The sequence below is a fragment of the Phaenicophaeus curvirostris genome, chromosome 6 (genome assembly GCF_032191515.1).
Source record: "Phaenicophaeus curvirostris isolate KB17595 chromosome 6, BPBGC_Pcur_1.0, whole genome shotgun sequence".
NCBI lineage: Eukaryota > Metazoa > Chordata > Aves > Cuculiformes > Cuculidae > Phaenicophaeus > Phaenicophaeus curvirostris.
Genome location: NC_091397.1, coordinates 53530588 through 53548706, shown reverse-complemented (window position 1 = coordinate 53548706; position 18119 = coordinate 53530588). Strand labels below are relative to the sequence as shown.

Genomic DNA, 18119 nt, shown 5'->3' with positions numbered 1-18119 from the left:
AGTGTACCAGTGACCTAGATAATAGATGCAACCTTCTGCTTTGTTATATCTGTTCTGATGCAGCTGCTGGTTCCTTGGAGGTGTCTGTTTTCAGTGGAGCATTTTGAGTGCTCAGTGTCCATCAATTAAATAGAGCTCTCCACACAAAGCTTTACAAGACTAATGCTACCGTGCCTGGAACGCGTGGATTAAACAAAAGATTTGGACAGTGTAAACATCCTCCTAGGGCTTATTGATGCTGTATTAAATTAAATGCTGATGGATGTATTCAGACTGCTCAGCTGCATCAAGAAAGACTGCTTGTTTTAAATACTTAAGCGTATAATCTCCTCTTGATGAGAACATGTAGTGCTATTAGTCTTAATGAGAATTATGTGCATACATTGGACAGGACGTATCCCTTCAAGATTAATGCCACAGGTTTGTATAAAATGTCTATAATCAATATAAACTCTTTTACTCTGCTGTGAAAGCCTTTATCACCATCTTAGATGCCGTTTATCAAACACACCCACTCATCTGTCTGTATCAGGGCATTTCTACAAGCACTAGTTATTGTGAGACACGCAAGGCGATGGCTTTACAGCACGTCAGCGCCTTGGTGGTAACAGCCCAAGCCTGTGCTTGCACCTCCTGGCAGGTACAACCTCACATTGCCCCACTCACCATATGGTCCTAATCTTCACCACCTCCTACAAGGGAAGTGCCGTTATCCTCACTTGAAAGGTAGGGGATAAGGACTACAGGATATAATTGATCTCAAAGAAGCCTGAGGTAAAGCTGAGGTTTAAATCCAGACAGACTCAGCCTCTGCTTGACCAGTGTCCTACACCACCTTTGTACTGGAAAACCATCAAGGACAGGCCCTAGGAAGGGAGGACAACAAATTTCCTCAGTCTGGAGAAAAATGTTAGTATGAGGGTGCTAGGTAGTAAAAACAGATGTAGTCATTTAAATTTGAAAAATAGTAGTGATCCAGCCTTGCTGGTAATTTTTGTCATTTCACTTGTTGGTCAAGGGTTTATCATAGAATCATAGAATAACCAGGTTGGAAAAGACCCACCGGATCATCAAGTCCAACCGTTCCTATCAAATACTAAACCACTTGTAAATGTTAAGCTCATGTGATTAAGTGCTCCGTAATGGAGTTATGGCTAACTGTGTTATAGTAAGTAGCAAATAAAATGTATATCATTTCAGCTGCGTAATTCATCTGTTTAGCTGTTCATCCATTACAGGTATCCATATGCATTTAACAACTTGCGATCCACATTTCAGAATAAATAGTATAGCTAAATGCCGTAGAATGTCTATTTAAAATCAAATCTTTGCTTTAAATAAATAGGTCAAATTTAAAGATATTAGAGGACATCCAGAAAATAAGGTGGCTTTCTTACTAGCTAATCAGTATAGGTTAGACTAGTGCAGAACTTAACAAGATTTGAATGTTTACTCTGATTTTTCCTCTCCTAAGGGTTATTGGAAATTTATGTTATTTTTTGTGCCTCTCTTTCCCCAAGTGAAAATGAAAAGAATGGTTCATACTCTGTGCATTGATCTGTAGATACAACATACAACATCATAACAAGTTTTTAGTAGCTTATTTTCAGTGAATAAATAGGCCAAATTCAATAAATGTAGTATTGATTTTTCATCCAACATTAAAATATTATGTGTGAGATATTACACTGCAGATATTGTTGATGAAATCACCAGCCTCTCCAAAAGATGTAAGCAAATAAATTGTTTACTAAAAGAAACTACCATTCCTCATTCATATACTGTAAAGTTGATAGCAATATGTTCTCATTTAAGCCTTCCAAATGCTTTCAGGTTGTTTTGTCTTGTCAGGTTGGACACAATAAATCTGAATTGGAAGCCTAGCCTTGTTTCAGTCAATATTAGCCTGGTTTCTAAAAGATTTCTTCCTCTTCTTCTAGATGGTGACAAGGCTGATATTTCTGCCAATATTTATCCAGACATAAACATCATTGCCGGAGCACTGAAGCTGTACTTCAGAGACTTACCTATTCCCGTGATCACCTATGACACCTACTCTAAGTTCATAGAGGCAGCAAGTAAGTATTGCATAGTGATTTGTAAGGGATCTGTAATTTCACTTGCCATTTGTAAAGCTGCTCGTGTTAAAGAAAAAAGAAAAAACAGGAAGCAAATTAGAAGCGAGGGTGATGTTCTGTTCATTAAATTCTTCACAGAAAGGGTCATTGGGAACTGGAACAAGCTGCCCAGGGAGGTGCTTGAGTCACCTTCCCTGGAGGTGTTTAAGGCACGGGTGGACGAGGTGCTAACGGGAATGGTTTAGTGTTTGATAGGAATGGTTGGACTCGATGATCCGGTGGGTCTCTTCCAACCTGGTTATTCTATGATTCTATGATTCTTTCACATGAAACTTTTGCCTGGCTGTTATTGTAAGTAGGAAATCACACAAGCACACCATCCCAGGGCTGGTGTCATGGCCACAAGACGCATGCAAGACTGGGTGATCTGTGACCACAGATGCCTGTCTCCTGCACTCCTCCTTGGCAGAGAAATTAGTCTTGCTTGTCACTAGCCTTATGTAGAACAAGTCCAGAGGACGCAGTTCCTATCACATCAATACACCAATCTCTTAAAAGCAGGACATAAAGACTCTTAATATTCTGAAATGTCAAGCTCCTGGTGCCATTTGTGTGGAAGTCATGCAGCAAATATAACTCTGACTTGGGTCACAGCTTAGGAATCCATACTTTTCATGTAAAAAAACATGTAAATCCTGCTCAGAGTTCCAGAGAGATTGCCAAATGAGCACTGATGCTTTCTGATCACTGATACCTACATATTTTAAGACATTCAGAAATCTTTGTTTATGTAATTCAGTGTCATTTCAGTCTCTATCTAAACTTATATATTCAAGCATAGTCTCTATATCCACATTCCCATCCGGTGTTGAAGACTAATGGAAGTAATCTTACGTAAGGTTTTAATGAGTCAATACCAGGCAGAGTATTAGGAAGCACTTAACGAAGGTCTATTACTGTACATATACAGGCCTGTAGACAGAGCTACAGACCACAGAGATGACTATAGTCTTTTTGCTGATTTCTTTGTAAAGCCTTTTTTTTGTTCTTTAGGATCCAGAAGTTGCCGATAAGCTTCATGTTTATGCATTTAATATTTATCCCTCCAAGTACAGTCAACAGCTTCTAAATGACTCCATAATAATAACTTAGCTTCCTGAATTATTGGTGTTTACAAATGGAAAACCCTATTAACATTAATCCTGTTTGGTGTTATTTCAGAAATCTCCAATCCTGATGAACGACTAGAAGCAATACATGAAGTGTTGATGTTACTCCCTGCTGCTCACTACGAGACACTTAGATACCTAATGATTCATCTCAAAAAGTGAGTTAATTGGCATGTAGGATAATTCTTGAAGAGCTTAGCAATTTTCTGCTTTGAAAGAGAAAGATTACTGAAAGTACCAATAGCGCTTCCACTAGGGCACTGCCACTAGAACACTAATGTTACAAATAAACAGGCAAGCTGTGTTTGTATAAATGCATATAAGCTATGCACATATATAAAACAGATCCTTTTGCTGGCAGATCATTGCAAGCCTTTGAAAAGTTAATTGAGATTTACCACGTTTCTCTGAGGTAGATAACAACTGATAAATGCCAGAACAATAGGTAGAGATGTGTTAGATATGCTGCAGCAGGTCACTTGATCATGCCTTGCTTCTGCTTCCCTTACCTCCTGATATGTCTTCCTGAATGATAACCCTAAAAGGAAAGAGCTGTCCCTGACAAGTTGTTTGCTCACATCACAGTTAAGCCAAGAATCAAGCATAGCCTGTTTTTATACAACTAGTAAAAGCAATACAGGCCCTTACCAATTATTTCCTATCCCTTTTGGTTTAAAGCTCACTCTGCCTCATTTGCTTTCCAAAGCTTCTTTAGTCATAAGACATAGAAAATTTTCAAAAGTGCCTGAATTTCATTTTTGATCTCTTCTTAATTGTGTCAAAACCTGCAGCACGGTTGCAAATTTGGAGTATTTGCTGGGTCTGATCTGCATTATTGGGCAATACGAATGCCAACATGAAAAGAAAAAGACCTCATGTAAAACTGCATCAGAGTGCTTGTGTGAAGTGTGTTTCATGCTCAATCAGGTTCTCATTATGCAGAGACTTTTCCACATTTTGAATCGACTCCGATCATTACAACTGAGTAATTTTACTTTTCAATGAGACATTACCTGGGCATGCAGGAGCTTCTTCAGACTCTGCAAAAATGAGATGTGCAAACCCTCGCCTTCGTCAGCACATATGTATGGACAACTCATGATGAACCATGACGGCTTTTAAGACGGCTCATGGAGGCTGTAGACAAACAGACCTGTATACAGAATCAGTACTTTCATGTCCCAGCAGCAAATTTTTAATTGCCAAGTATTGACTTGCCTTCCTTCTTTTTCATGAACTGCAGTACAGGCTTGGTTCAGCTGTTGAGGTGAATTACTGATGAGACAAAAATAGTCCAAGCAGCTGATTAAGCTTTCTTTCTCAAATGCCTGCAAGACACGCAACAAATTTCCTCTCCTTTCCCAAACTAGAGCTTTCAGTCTCTGCAAGGAAATCGAGTGCGTGTTGGCCCCTATGGAAAAATCTGCCAGAGACATCTGAATGCAAAAAAGGGAAGGATCATTTACGTTCAGACTATGCTGTTCTGTAGATTAAACATAGAGTCGCAGCTCCAGCCCCATAGGACTCTTCCTGCATGGAAAAAACGTGCGCTGGTGTCAGGGAGTCTGTTTGTGTATTAACTGCAGGATCACTGCAGAATCACAGCCTCTACACTAGAGCTGTTTCTCAACAGAAAAGAAACTGCACTGAGTTGCTCTTTGAAGCACTTCCTATCTCTCTATCAAATGGCAGGGACACTAAATAGAGCTCAATCAAAGCTAAGTAAGTTTTGTATTGCTTTTGAAAAATTAGAGCTACCTTCTCTGAATCTGTTTATTGTCTTTATTGTCTTTCTTCTTCCTCCATTGAAAGAATAAACTAGTGTAGTCAGGAAAATCCAGCACAGGACATCAGCAGCAAAGAAAAATGAGCCTGTCTGTCAATTAATCTTTTTTTCTTCAGTAAAATATGAACTTTGTCTCTGATAACTTCTTGCTTAAAATTAGAAGAAATACAGTAGCATGAGCAGTCTCCCCTGTGGCAAAATACATCGAACTCCATACCTGCTGACATTGCAGAGAAGCTGTGAATCTTCTCTGTATTGACCCCAGGCCATGCAAGAAGCCCTTACTCCTGCATATAAGTGCTAGTAAGATGTATGTGATGTTGCGTAGCTGTTCAGCATCTCTGCTGCATATAGACACAGATGAAAAGCAGTGTGTTACACATACACTTGCACAGAGGGGGCTTTGCCTTTTCTCCGTGCAAACCATAGCTGACATCCCTGTGCCAGAAGATGAGGATGTATCTGTGAGTAAGGGCTCTACTGGACTTCTGCCCCAAAAGCAAACAGGAACAGTGTTTTTATGTGACAGCCACTCTTTGCAGAGAGCCAAGAATAGAAGCAAAACTTGGTCTTATATGGACCTTGCAACCAAAGGAGGACCAGATTACTTCTGGTTTCAGGGTCTTTGTGCTCTCATGATGGCATGAGTGAATCTACTGCCTAACTGCTACCCTACTGGGAACTGCCATGGCCAGCGGCAGTTTCAGCTGTTGCCAAGGAAGCTGACTCCAAAACCAGATGTGCTTCACCCTGGCAGAGGAGTTGTGTGTGGAGGAGATGTGAAACTTCGCCCCTGCTCTTCTTAGCAATACCAAGTCCAGAGGAGAGCAACAAAGCTGGTGAAGGGGCTGGAAAACAAGCCTTATGAGGAACGGCTGAGAGAGCTGGGGGTGTTTAGCCTGGAGAGGAGGAGGCTGAGGGGAGACCTCATTGCTCTCTATAACTACCTGAAAGGAGGTTGTAGAGAGGAGGGTGCTGGCCTCTTCTCCCAAGCGACAGGGGACAGGACAAGAGGGAATGGTCTCAAGCTCCGCCAGGGGAGATTTAGGCTGGACATTAGGAAAAAATTTTTCACAGAAGGGGTCATTGGGCACTGGCAGAGGCTGCCCAGGGAGGTGGTTGATTCACCTTCCCTGGAGGCGTTTAAGGCACGGGTGGACGAGGTGCTGAGGGGCATGGGTTAGTGTTTGATAGGAATGGTTGGACTCGATGATCCAGTAGGTCTCTTCCAACCTGGTTATTCTATGATTCTATGATTCTAAGTGTCTGGTCCATGAGGAATGTGACTGATCAAGGGACCACGGCTGTCTCTAAGCTGCAGTGCCAAATACCAAAGTCTTGCTGGGACAATACTGATGTGATCAAGCTCTTTTACCTGGACAAGAAGCCTGAGCACACCTGGCATCTTCCAGCAGGCCTGAGAGATGACTCCTCTGCATCCTTGCCAGTCTGTGTTTGCTCCAGCCACGCATAGACAACCTTTTCTTTATATTTACATTATATGATCTGCATCAGGGAACATAACAGCCTGGGCTCCTTCCTAGAAGCATTTCTATTCTCTGTCACAGATAAATGGCAGTTGTAGCAACCTGACTGCAGCAAGCCACCTCTCTAGACCGCTCCAGGTTTCAGCCTACTCCTGAAGTCTAACAAGTATCAAAATCAATCAGCAGCTGGTTGGTCTGGGGCAGCCAGCAAGGCAGAAATGCATGAATGGGTGGGTTCCTGCTAGCTGGAAGCATGTAGTCACTGGCACTTAAAATCTGGGTTCATATTCAGGAAGCACATCTGCATCTCCATAGTGATGCGCACCAAGTAAAGCACGCCAGAATATAGAGGACTGCTCCATACATCATCATTTAAACCAAGATCATGCTTTTCAAGAAAGTAATTGCCACTAATTCTCATACGCTAATGGGGAGCCACGTGGAAAAATCACCTAAGAGCTGCATAAGAGGTGTTTAAAGGCACTGGAAATCACAACCTCACCATAACTGCATTGTACTTGATGTGGAAACACTTACTATATTGAGTGAAAGTAAACATCATTACTGAAAAATGCTGAAAAATGTTGTTATCTAGCAGTGCTTGGTGTGAAGTGGGACTACAGATTAAGATGCATATATTCTTTTCTTCTGGAAAGTAAACAACTACTTAGATTTTTTTTTCCTCTCTTTTTTCTTTCTATTTTAGGGTTACCTTGCATGAAAAGGAGAATTTTATGAATGCTGAAAACCTGGGAATAGTGTTTGGGCCTACTTTAATGAGACCTCCAGAGGACAGTACCCTTGCTACACTGAATGACATGCGGTACCAGAAGTTAATTGTGCAGATTTTAATAGAAAATGAAGATGTTCTTTTTTAGACAGAGGCATATCTTCAAAGCCATTTGTTTTAAAACAATTCGTTTGAAGGAAAAGCAACATTTCTTTAATTTTTTTTTAAATATAAAGGAAGAGTTCCTTGACTGCACTTCGATTTCTGCAAAGCTGCAGATGGATGCCAAAATGTTTAGGGAAAGCCTATGTCTCATAGACATATGCCTCTTTGTAGAAGGGAAAAAAAAAGGTCAGAAAAAATCCTCTTACCTTGTATCTTTTGCCTTGCCTCAGATGTATATTTGTTTTTAGAAGTTGAAAACAATTTTATTGTTAACTTATTAAGAAACACAAAACATATTTTAATATGGCTAGAGAAGCAAAAAGGTACTTAATCAGTGTTACCTGTATACACCTAATACATTTCCCTCTCCACGAGACATAATTATATATGTCAATTGTGAAGCAGAACCTATATTATAAAGATATTTTTACTTTACCTAGCTGAAAGAATGGCATTTTATTTTAGCAAACTATAAATCAATGCGGTGCGTTGATTATTTTCCACTTAATTCTTTCCTGTGTTTTTGCTATGATATATTGAAAACAATTACCACTAATGCAGTATTATCCTGACATACCTCTTTCATTGCAAGTGTTTTAAAGGAGAATTCTTTCCTTGTGTGTATTCCAGCTTTCTTTAGGTTTCCTTGCATTTAGGCACTAGCACCCTAAGATTGTACACTTTTAGCCATTTGATAGTTTCCAAAATATATAGTATTTTCTCATCCTTTTTCTTATTATTTTTTACTCCCATGTAAAATACGGCAGCGAGAATTTTTCAAAAGTCCTGGTGGTAGTATTAGTTTCATATGCCAGATTTTTCTTAGATTACAGTAATATGTAAGTTAAGTGATGCTGGGACACTGGATATTTTCTGGCCTTGTCGAAAAGCTAGCACTTTTTTGGATTAATTATGAAGGATTTGTTTTTTTCTGTAAAAAATCGAGTTATGTTTTGTCATGTTTCTGTATTTATAAACGTACAGTAAATCTGCTAAAAATGTAGATATTTATCTTGAATGTGTTTCCTGATGGTTTGTTTAAAAAAAAAAACCAAGAAAGAATGAATTTGTAGGAAATGTGGGAGTAGGTAAATTTAATTATTACCAAATTTTAATATTTTTCTCCCTTCACAAACATTGATCTACAGAGCTCATAGTCTAACTGCAACTTATTCCTAATGTTAAAACTGTTTCTCAGCATGAGATGTTTCTGCAAGCATATAAAATCAACATACTTTACTACCAAACTCAATTTTCAATTATAACAATCCTTCATGTTGATTTTTTTGTATCATATGCTTGGTAACTCAGTGATGCCGTTTCCTGAATTATTTCAGGGAGCACATGTTTCTATTCAAATTGAAAAATACGTGTAACTATGATAATGAAGGGAGATGGAGGGTATGACTGTAAATTTGTCGTCTTCTAGAGAAATAACTAAGGGCTAGATAGATTAACCCAGATGGCAGAGCAAATGCTAAATAGTCTGCGTTCCCAGTACTTCCATAGATCCTCCTGCTTTGTACAGGACTATTTGTTGTAGGTTATGTACTACTTAATACTGTCCTAAAAATGCTCTGGAAATGGTTTTATTTTGTGAAGTGAAATATTCTTTGTAATTTATGATAGTGTAAATGGAAGGAAAAATCCCATTAAATGTGTTAAAGAGTTCTGGTGTCTGTCACTCTGACCACATGGCAAGCTGCCAAATGAAAATCAATCGCTAATTACCATCCTGACATTGCTGGGAACTTTCCTACTTGGAAAACTTAGAACAGTTTTACTGAATGTCAGCAGTTTCAGGTTGGCACTTGGATGCTCATACTACCACAGCCAAGCCTACGCATGCATTTATTTTCTGCGACCACCCTGAACTTCCTCTGTGTAAAAAGTCAACTAAGTAACGAAGTGCGGTAACAATCCAATCAACATCCAAGAACCCATGCTATCAGGCACTTTTCTACTCTCTTGAATGCACACAATTAACTATTTTCTTTATATATATTTTTTTTCCCTTTGGTTAGTTCATTGATAAGTTACTTTTTAAGCAAGAACAGTATTTTAGTACCATTTTTTTTATCTTTGCAAGAAGACAAACAAGCCATTCTACTTCTGATTCTCCTTCTGCTATGAGCAAACTAGTAGCTTTGACATGTCTGCAGTCTGGGTCCTTCAGCATATGCTTCAACCTAAGGATTCAATAATAGTACAAAGCAGCATGTTTAGAAATACTTATGCATAGTGGCTTGGGAGGGCAGAAGTTTCTAATCTGCTGGATGGAGGGAAGAGTATGATTCTCCATGTTAAAATACAAATATCTAATGAATTGTCCATGCTCTCTCAGCTGGCATCCTCAGGGGCACACTGAGTGTGGAGGTAGAGGTACTGTGTCCCCTCCGTGCTTCATTAGTGCTGCAGATGCTTCATCTCTTATCTCAGACTTGCTATGGCCATCACTGCTGCACCTAGGGCTGAGCAGCATCACTGAGATCTGATCGTCTCTGCTCCAAACTCACCATTCAAGGAAACGGTCAGCAGACTTTTCTCCGCAAAACTGACTGCTAAAGCAGAAGACACAGCATATATCTCTGTAATGCAAGCCTGTACTCCAGTATCCAGAAAAAAATGTCTGGCGGGATCTTCCCTTTGCTTCAAAGCATTCAGCAGAGTGTGATGACATCTCTCACATGAGGCACTATTAGAGAGTAGTAAGAGTCATTGGAAAGATGCTCCAGGAATCTGTGTTTGAGCTGATGTAACTTCCCTGCAAGGTCATAGAATCAGAGTGAAGCACAACTCTGCTCCTCTGGAATCGGGTGAGATACCTGTGCCTGACTGCACAGGAGCCTGTCTGCAGCTAGATGTTGAGCAGGAATCTTGTTCCACTCCAGCTATGGGAGAAGGCCTTTGATGGAGAGCTGTGGGTGTAGCAGCAGTGCCCCGCTGCCAGCATCCATCCGTGCTTCCCATCTTCATTCAGCTAGCCCCATCTTCTGGTGTGATGGGTGCAACTCAGTACCCCCTTGCTAACCTTGCAGCTACTTGGGTGAGATGGCTTGCCTCCCATGAAGCAGAAGTGTCTTAGCTATGCTTAGTAAAACATTATATGAAGCGAATGGTTTATAAGGTAGTAACTTTCCTAAGTGCTCTTCTTTTTAATGCTGTCAGGTTTAAATATTTTGAGCCTGCCAGAGCAACTGAGTGATGGACTTTTTTCCTCAGAATACTGCTGTGTCTGTCTCCAAAGCACACATGTGCTGGAAAAGCAGATGGCAGACAAGCCTAAACAGGGAACTATTGAAGGATTTCTTCGGCTGAGACACTGTTTTGGGGCTCCTCCACCCAGACACCAGTTGTGAAAATTATCTCTCTCCTGTTGTCAAATGCCATTGGAACTGGATAAAGGATGCAGAAGTTACTGGGGAAGGAGAAGAACTTGCAAAAAGAGAAGCAGACAAAGAGCATAAGGAGAGAGATTTTTGTTTCCTCGGAAAAACTTTTAAAAATAAAAAGGAGACAGAGCTTTGCTCTCAGCTCTCTGCTCTGTGAGCTAATGTCAGTTCAAACTACAGAATGGATCTAACAGAGCACAAAAATGGGTGATTTGGTATTGCATTCGTTTTATTTCTAAGCAAGAGGTAAGAGTACACTTTCCTGTACACTTAACTGTCTCAAAGCTTACACAACGTTTGAGCTTAGCAAAGGAGACAGAGCTGCAGGAGGCCTTGGCCTGAGACTCTAGGAAGGAATGTATCAGGCTTGGGATCTCTTCTGAAACAAGGTGCTTGAAAGACCTCAGCTGTGCATTACTGTCAAATTTAGGATACAGGAGGGAGGAGTGATAGTGGTGTAGTACTAGGCAAAACCCTGGTCTTAATAAGGTCTCAGAGAGGTGGAGGGAGTGCCTGTGGTAGTAAATAGCTGGGCTGAAGGAAGGCTTATAGTCACTCCACAAGGAGGTGAAAGTGAAGATGGGTACCAAGAGTGGTTTGCAGAGTACATGGAGCAATCGTGTCTTCTCTTGTATCATAAGCTGAAACACTGCACAGCGCAGACATGTACAGATGAGACACAGGTGAGATGATGTTGGGATTCCCCAACATAAGAAGGATATGGAACTGTTGGAACAGGTCCAGAGGAAGGCCATGAAGATGATCAGAGGGCTGGAGCACCTCTGCTATGAGGACAAGCTGAGAGAGTTGGAGTTGTTCAGCCTGGAGAAGAGAAGGCTTTGGGGAGACCTTACAGTAGCCTTACAGTACCTGAAGGGGGCCTACAAGAAAGCTGGGGAGGGACTTTTTACAAGGGCATGTAGTGATAGGAAGAGGGGGGATGGTTCTAACTTGAAAGAGGAGGGATTTAGATTAGCTATTAGGAAGACATTTTTTACTGTGAGGGTGGTGAGGCACTGGCACAGGTTTCCCAGGGAAGTTGTGGCTGCCCCCTCCCTGGTGGTGTTCAAGGCCAGGTTGGATGGGGCCTTCAACAGTCTGGTCTAGTGGGAGTTGTCCCTGCCCCATGACACAGGGGTTGGAACTAGATGATCTTTAAGGTCCTTTCCAATCCAAAACGTTCTATGATTCTATGATTAACTGCATTGGCCCTGCCTGGACTTGGATATCTGGAGGGAGTGTTCTCCTAACCCAGCTAGGCTGCTGCTCTCTCCTTCTGCCTTCCACCCAGAGATGAAGACAGCCAACAGCCTCTTCTGCTGTACCTTTGGCTGCCTCCAGTATCATGCTCACCCACACACGGGTACAGGCAGGGCAAAGGGAACTGTACTTCTCTGATCCTGGTCATGGCTAGGTAGAGCTGCTGCCCTGCTGTCTGAGAAGAGGCCAGAGAAGGCAGAAAAAGAGATGGGGCTGGGAGGAAAGTTCACGGAAGGGTCTGCAAGCGGGCACTTCTCCATCTGTTTAAGATCCCCGGAGTGTCAACAGCTGGAGAGGCTACATTTTCTTTCAATGCTACGCTCTCCCGAAACCTTGCTCAAAGGCCACAAGCCACAGGAGCCTTTCTGGCCACCTTCTTATTTCTTTATTGACAAGTACAGAGGCAACATCTGCAGAAAAGGTAGGAAGAAGATTTAAATGGCAACAGACTACCCTGCCAACAACCTGGAACTGACGAAAACTCTGAGTAGGAAGGTAACTCAAAACACTTACACAAGGAGAAGAATGCCATCTAACTGGATCTTCAAAGCAGAATTATATTGCTATATCCCCTACAGCTATCTAAAAGGAATGAAGAGACTATAGAACTCCGAAGATAAGAGTGAGAGCATTAGTACATTTTATGTTCTTTAGCTGTAGAGATTAATCCCTTGATTAAAGCGAAGATCATGGTTAAGATTCAGAAATCTGAACCTTAGGGAGCTATGATTATTGCTGAATGCTCTAGGGCTTGTAGATTTAGGACATCAATGAGTCCTACATGGGTGCCATACTTTGCATTATCTTTCTCTGAAGGCATGGTATTCTGGTTATAATTATGGTGAAGCTACAGCTAGAGCCAGGACTGGGAGTTCAGAGCCTGAAGGATTTTGATTATTGCAAGGTGATGTAAGGACTGCAGTTAGGAAGAAAGCTTGTGTCATTTCGAGCCAGTGCTTTATAAGCTACAATAGAAACGAACAGCACGTTATAGGTAGAGAAACTGTCAGGGTTCAGTTTACAGCAGACTTGAGGTTTACCACTGGAATATGCCTTCATTTCAGAGTTCTGTAGGGCCTGACAAGGTGGGGGTCAAAGTATTCTCTTTTTTCTTGAAAGTGTGAGCCATTTATGACTACTAAGATGAAGATTAGAATGAGGACTTGGGTTAGCTCTGTGGTTTGGATCAGTAGGTCTTGAAGAACACAAATTGTTGCTGGCAGTAGTTGAAGACACCTTAATTTTCCTTCTGCTCTAGAGCAGGTATGGGTATGACCAATGTCCATTTATCACATGACTTTAGGAGACTGGGGCCCATAAGTGTTCATAACAAGGCAACAGGCTTAGGTTAGAAATCTAAATACTGAGGAACCTGTATAGTTACTGGATACTGCACAGTCGTCAGTATGCGGAATAAGGTTGATGTCAATAAGAGACATTTATGGAGGGTTTTTTAATTCTTTAGACAATAGTCTTACAGTTATAATTAGGACTAGGAAGAACTAGGGATAGACTTTGGAAATTTGAAGCTTAAAGAACTGAGTTGTTACTGTTGCAAGAACTGGTATTGATAATGATCAACTCTGTCTTTCTATTCAGTGTGTAGGTTCTTTGCTTAAGGAGTATGGATATTGGATGAACTGCTTTTTTGCAAGGCCTGCAGGGGTAGGAAGGGTACTGGTGTCACTAGTCACGAATATCTTTTTTTTTAATGTCCTGCTATAGGAATATGACCTTAGTTTTATCTCCAGCAGCCTGCTGTCAACAAGGAAAAATGTTCTTCCCCTTTACAAAAGAGCTGGAGTCCTTATTGTGGTTATAGTAAAGGGTAAGGTTTGAGATGCTGCTAACACCTGGAAATGTAAAGCAGTCTTATTAAATTAACATAATATCTAACTTACATGCATTGAAAGACTCAGTGGGTTGTTTCACTTTCCTTTTTATATCAACACTGTAAATATTTGCATACGGAAGGAATGCAACAACTACTGTTGCAGTAAGAAAGAGGCAGAACATACATTTTCACTGTCAGAGTTGTTTTTATATAAACATTGACCTCAGTGACAATCTTGCGGATCAGCACATTGTGACTAGTAGCAGTGACTTTCAAATGCAGAGTAGGTTTTGCTGTCCTCCTGTGACACCAAATACACAGGTGCAGGCAGCACCCTCCCACACTCACTGTCTCTTACAAAGCTTTCCAACCTGCCTGTCTCTGTTCAGTAGACCCCGCTTTCAGTACAGCATCAAAAAGAACAAATCTTTTTCACTGTAAAATTCCTTAAAGCAGGCTGAACTGGAAAAAAGAACTGATTTGATGTAAGTTTGGCATTACACCAGCTAGGAGGTCAGGTCTATGGTAATCAAAATAATATAAACATGTGATATCGTAGCAAATGTTTTTGTTTAAGCGTATAAACAGAATGAAAGCTATAGATGTCAACCAATATTGTTTTGTGGAAAGGGCTTTGGATAATAAGAATTTCATTTATTTCTCCAGAAATTTCCTTTTTCTCTGGCATTTCCCGGGCACACAATTTGAGGAGAGATGTGGGTGTTCTCTTTCTTCATAGACACAAATAAGCAGCACACAGCAGCACGTTACATTCACTAGAGGGAACTTGACCCTATCGTCTGTTGCTGTCCTTGGCCCATAGCCGGGTGCCCTAGTGCTATGAACCTGAGAAAAGGCCAGTCATTTACTTCTTAGGAGGGAATGTAAAGGCCATCTTTTCTCCCTGGAAGTTACTGCTTTATTCCATAGGAAAGATTGTGCTGCTGGTATCAGTTAGTATGATAGAAAGATAGAGAGCTTTTAAGCGTGTGTGCATGCAAGTTTCCTTGTCCAAAACCCTTGGAGTTTGAAAAGAGCAATTTAAGGACTGAAATAAGTGCACGCCCCAGTCTCCTCTGCCTTGGTAACCTGTATTCACAGGTTTCCACATGGCTTATCTTTATGGGCTATCCAGGGAAGCTGCAAGTAGCAGAAGCTGATCTGCAAAAGAAGATGAGGCTGAAATACCACTGATTTCACTAACTCCTCCACATGATCATAGGCATCTTTGGGTAACTGACTATGTAGCTGATGGGAGGGATGTTAGGAATCAAATGAATATTACATGGTGTCGTTCTCCAAAGAGCAATCACCATTTTTAACACACAGCATGGCACAAGAAAATCTTTTTCTTCTCCTTTCTAGATGAATTGAAAAAGGGTAAAGACATTAATGAGAAAAGATCTGTTGGAGTGAGTCCAGAGGAGGGCCACGAAGATGATCAGAGGGCCACGAAGATGATCAGAGGGCTGGAGCACCTTCCATATGAGGACAGGCTGAGAGAGTTGGGGTTGTTCAGCCTGGAGAAGAGAAGGCTCCGAGGAGACCTTATGGCGACCTTCCAGAAGTTAAAGGGGGCCTCCAGCAAAGCTGGGGGGGGGGGCTCTTTATTAAGGAGTACAGTGACAGGATGAGGGGGAACCATTTTAAACTGAAAGAGAGGAGATTTAGATTAGGTTTTAGGAAGACGTTGTTTTACTGTGAGGGAGGTGAGGCACCGGCACAGGTTGCCCAGGGAAGCTGTGGCTGCCCCATCCCTGGAGGTGTTCAAGGCCAGGCTGGATGGGGCTTTGAGCAGCCTGACCCAGTGGAAAGCGTCCCTGCCCGTGGCAGGGGGGTTGGAGCCGGATGGTCTTTAAGGTCCCTTCCAACCCAAACCGCTCTATGATCCTACGATTTGTACGGCCGCACCTCACCCCACAGAAATTCCAAGTCCCAACCTGAAGCCAGCTTAAGTACAAACAGTTACGCCACCGTCTTTCTCAGCACGTCCCTCGTTAAAGAAGGGTAATTAAAGACAATCGAAGCCTACAGAACATCCACCCGCGCGCACCTCCCAGGTGCACGAACCGCAAGGCGCGGCCGCCCCGCCCGGGCACGGGCCCTGGGCTCCATCCCCCGCCCCGGGGCTCCCCGCTCCCCGTCCCGCTCCCTCCGGCCCCGCCTCCCTCGGCCGGGCAGGTGAGCGGGGGCCGCCCCGGGGCCACCGCCCCATGGCCACCGCCCCGCCCCCCGGGGCCGAGCGCCGGGCCCGGCCGCCACCTGCCGCGCCGCCGCCGCCGCCGCCCTCCCGCCTGCGCTGCGGCCGAGGGAGGAGCGGCCGCGCTGCCCCGGGGGACGAGCCGAGCGCTCCCGCAGGTCAGTGTCGCCTCCCGCGCCGGGGGCTGCGCGGCCCCGCCGAGGAGGGAGGGAGGGAGGGAGGGAGGCGGCGAGGGGAGGGCCCGCCGGGCACCGGCCGCGGAGCAGCGCTCAGGTGCCGGGGTGCGCGGCGGCGGCCGGAGCCCGCGGGGGCCGCTCTGGCAGCTGGAGCCCGGGGTACGGAGCCGCGGGGGCCGCTCTTGCAGCTGGAGCCCGGGGTACGGAGCCGTAGGGTCCCCTTTTGGCAGCTGGAGCCCGGGATACGGAGCCGCGGGGGCCGCTTTTGGCAGCTGATGCCCACAGGTCTCGGGGTCCATTTCTGCTGCTGGAGCCCCGGGTACCGAGCCTCGGGGTCCATTTCTGCTGCTGGAGCCCAGGACACCGAGCTTCGGCGTCTAACTTTTGCACCTGAAGCCCGAGGTACCAAGCCTCGGGGTCCAATTCTGCAGCTGAGGCCCCGTGTACCGAGCCCCGTGGTTCACTGTTGCATTTAGAGCTCGGGGCCCCGAGCCTCGGGGTCCATTTCTGCTGCTGGAGCCCAGGATCCCGAGCTTCGGGGTCTAACTTTTGCACCTGAAGCCCGAGGTACCAAGCCTCGGGGTCCAATTTTGCAGCTGAGGCCCCGTGTACCGAGCCCCGGGGTTCGCTTTTGCACCTGAAGCCCGGGGTCCCGAGCCTCGGGGTCCGTTTCTGCTGCTGAAGCCCAAGACACTCCGCCTCGGGGTCCGCTTTTGCACCTAGAGCTCGGGGTGCCGCACCTCGGGGTCCATTTCTGCTGCTGGGGCGCAGGATCCCGAGCCTCGCTCTCCCCTTTCGCAGCAGTCGGAGGGGGCAGCGAGTAGCGGTGCCTCCCGCGGGCTCCTTCTCCCTCGGCTCCCCCGGGGGGACGGCGGGGTGGCCCTCGGGAGCCGGTCCGCGGGGCTCTCGAAGGGGCAAAGCGCAGCGGGTGCCCAACAGGGCCGGGCCGCCGCCCTGCTGCCATCCCGCCCTCTCGCTCCCTTTCTCCCGTCCCCGCAGGAGCCCGAGATGGCGGACGGCGGCGCGGCCGCGGTGAAGGGCGGCTCGGCGGGGCCGTGGTGGAAGTCGCTGACCGGCAAGAAGAAGCAGAAGGACGCGGCCGGCGCGCCGCCCCCCGCCGGCGAGGCGCCCCCCGCCGCCCCCCCGAGCCCCGGCGGGCGGGAGGAGCCGCAGCCGCCGCCCCCGTTCGGCGGCGGGGAGGCGGCGGGCGGCGGGAACCGGCGGAGCCTCCGCGTCTCCCACTCGGGCCGCTTCAAGGAGAGGCGGAAGGTGCGCGCCTCGCTGCTGGCCGACGGCCCCGAGGTCTTCGACGGCGCCGCCCACGGGGGCGAGTAGCCCCGGAGCCGCGGCGAGGGGCGAGGCGGCTCCGCCGGAGCGGCCGGGACTCGACCCCGGGTGACGGGACGACGAGATCGTCTTCAAATCGCCCCGACGGCTCCTCCGGCGCTCAGAGGGGCCGCCCCGGGGTCTCCGTGCCTTCCCCCGGCCGCTGCCTCCTCAGGACTCTGACCCGGCTCCCCGGCCGAGGGGGCCCTGTGCTGCTCTCGTCTCACACGCTGCCTTATCGAAATAAGGGGGGAACAAAGCGCTTCAGTCTAATTTCAGGGCCCAAGGCCCCCGGCGACGCCGCGGGTCCCGAGTGCTTGTGCCCCGGTAGCCGCCACACCGTGAACCCAGCCTCCCTCTCCCCGGAGGGGCCGAACCGTGAGGAGCAGGTGCTTGGATCTGCCCGGGCCCCACATCCCATTCACATTTCAATATGCAAAAAGTGAGACCACGCTGGGTTTCTCCCCCTTCTTACTGTTTGAGGGTGAGCAGGTGCTTCGGAGGCTGGTCTCCTGT

The 18119-nt window shown here is 45.4% G+C and overlaps 2 protein-coding genes across 2 annotated transcripts in view; both read left to right on the top strand.

The window, feature by feature from the left end:
- CHN2 (chimerin 2) overlaps nucleotides 1-8675 on the top strand; it is a 167618-nt gene extending 158943 nt beyond the window's left edge. Inside the window, exons 11-13 of the mRNA XM_069860208.1 lie at nucleotides 1941-2078; nucleotides 3300-3405; nucleotides 7227-8675. Of these exons, the coding sequence (XP_069716309.1) occupies nucleotides 1941-2078; nucleotides 3300-3405; nucleotides 7227-7398 (416 nt within the window). The 3' untranslated portion in view covers nucleotides 7399-8675. The remainder of the gene's footprint in view (nucleotides 1-1940; nucleotides 2079-3299; nucleotides 3406-7226) is intronic.
- Nucleotides 8676-16189: 7514 nt separating this feature from the next.
- Nucleotides 16190-17617, top strand: PRR15 (proline rich 15). The gene is made up of 2 exons (XM_069859067.1): nucleotides 16190-16259; nucleotides 17277-17617. The coding sequence occupies exon 2, from the start codon at nucleotides 17286-17288 to the stop codon at nucleotides 17610-17612; it is 327 nt and encodes a 108-aa protein (XP_069715168.1). The 5' UTR covers nucleotides 16190-16259; nucleotides 17277-17285; the 3' UTR covers nucleotides 17613-17617.
- The last annotated feature ends 502 nt before the right edge of the window (nucleotides 17618-18119 follow it).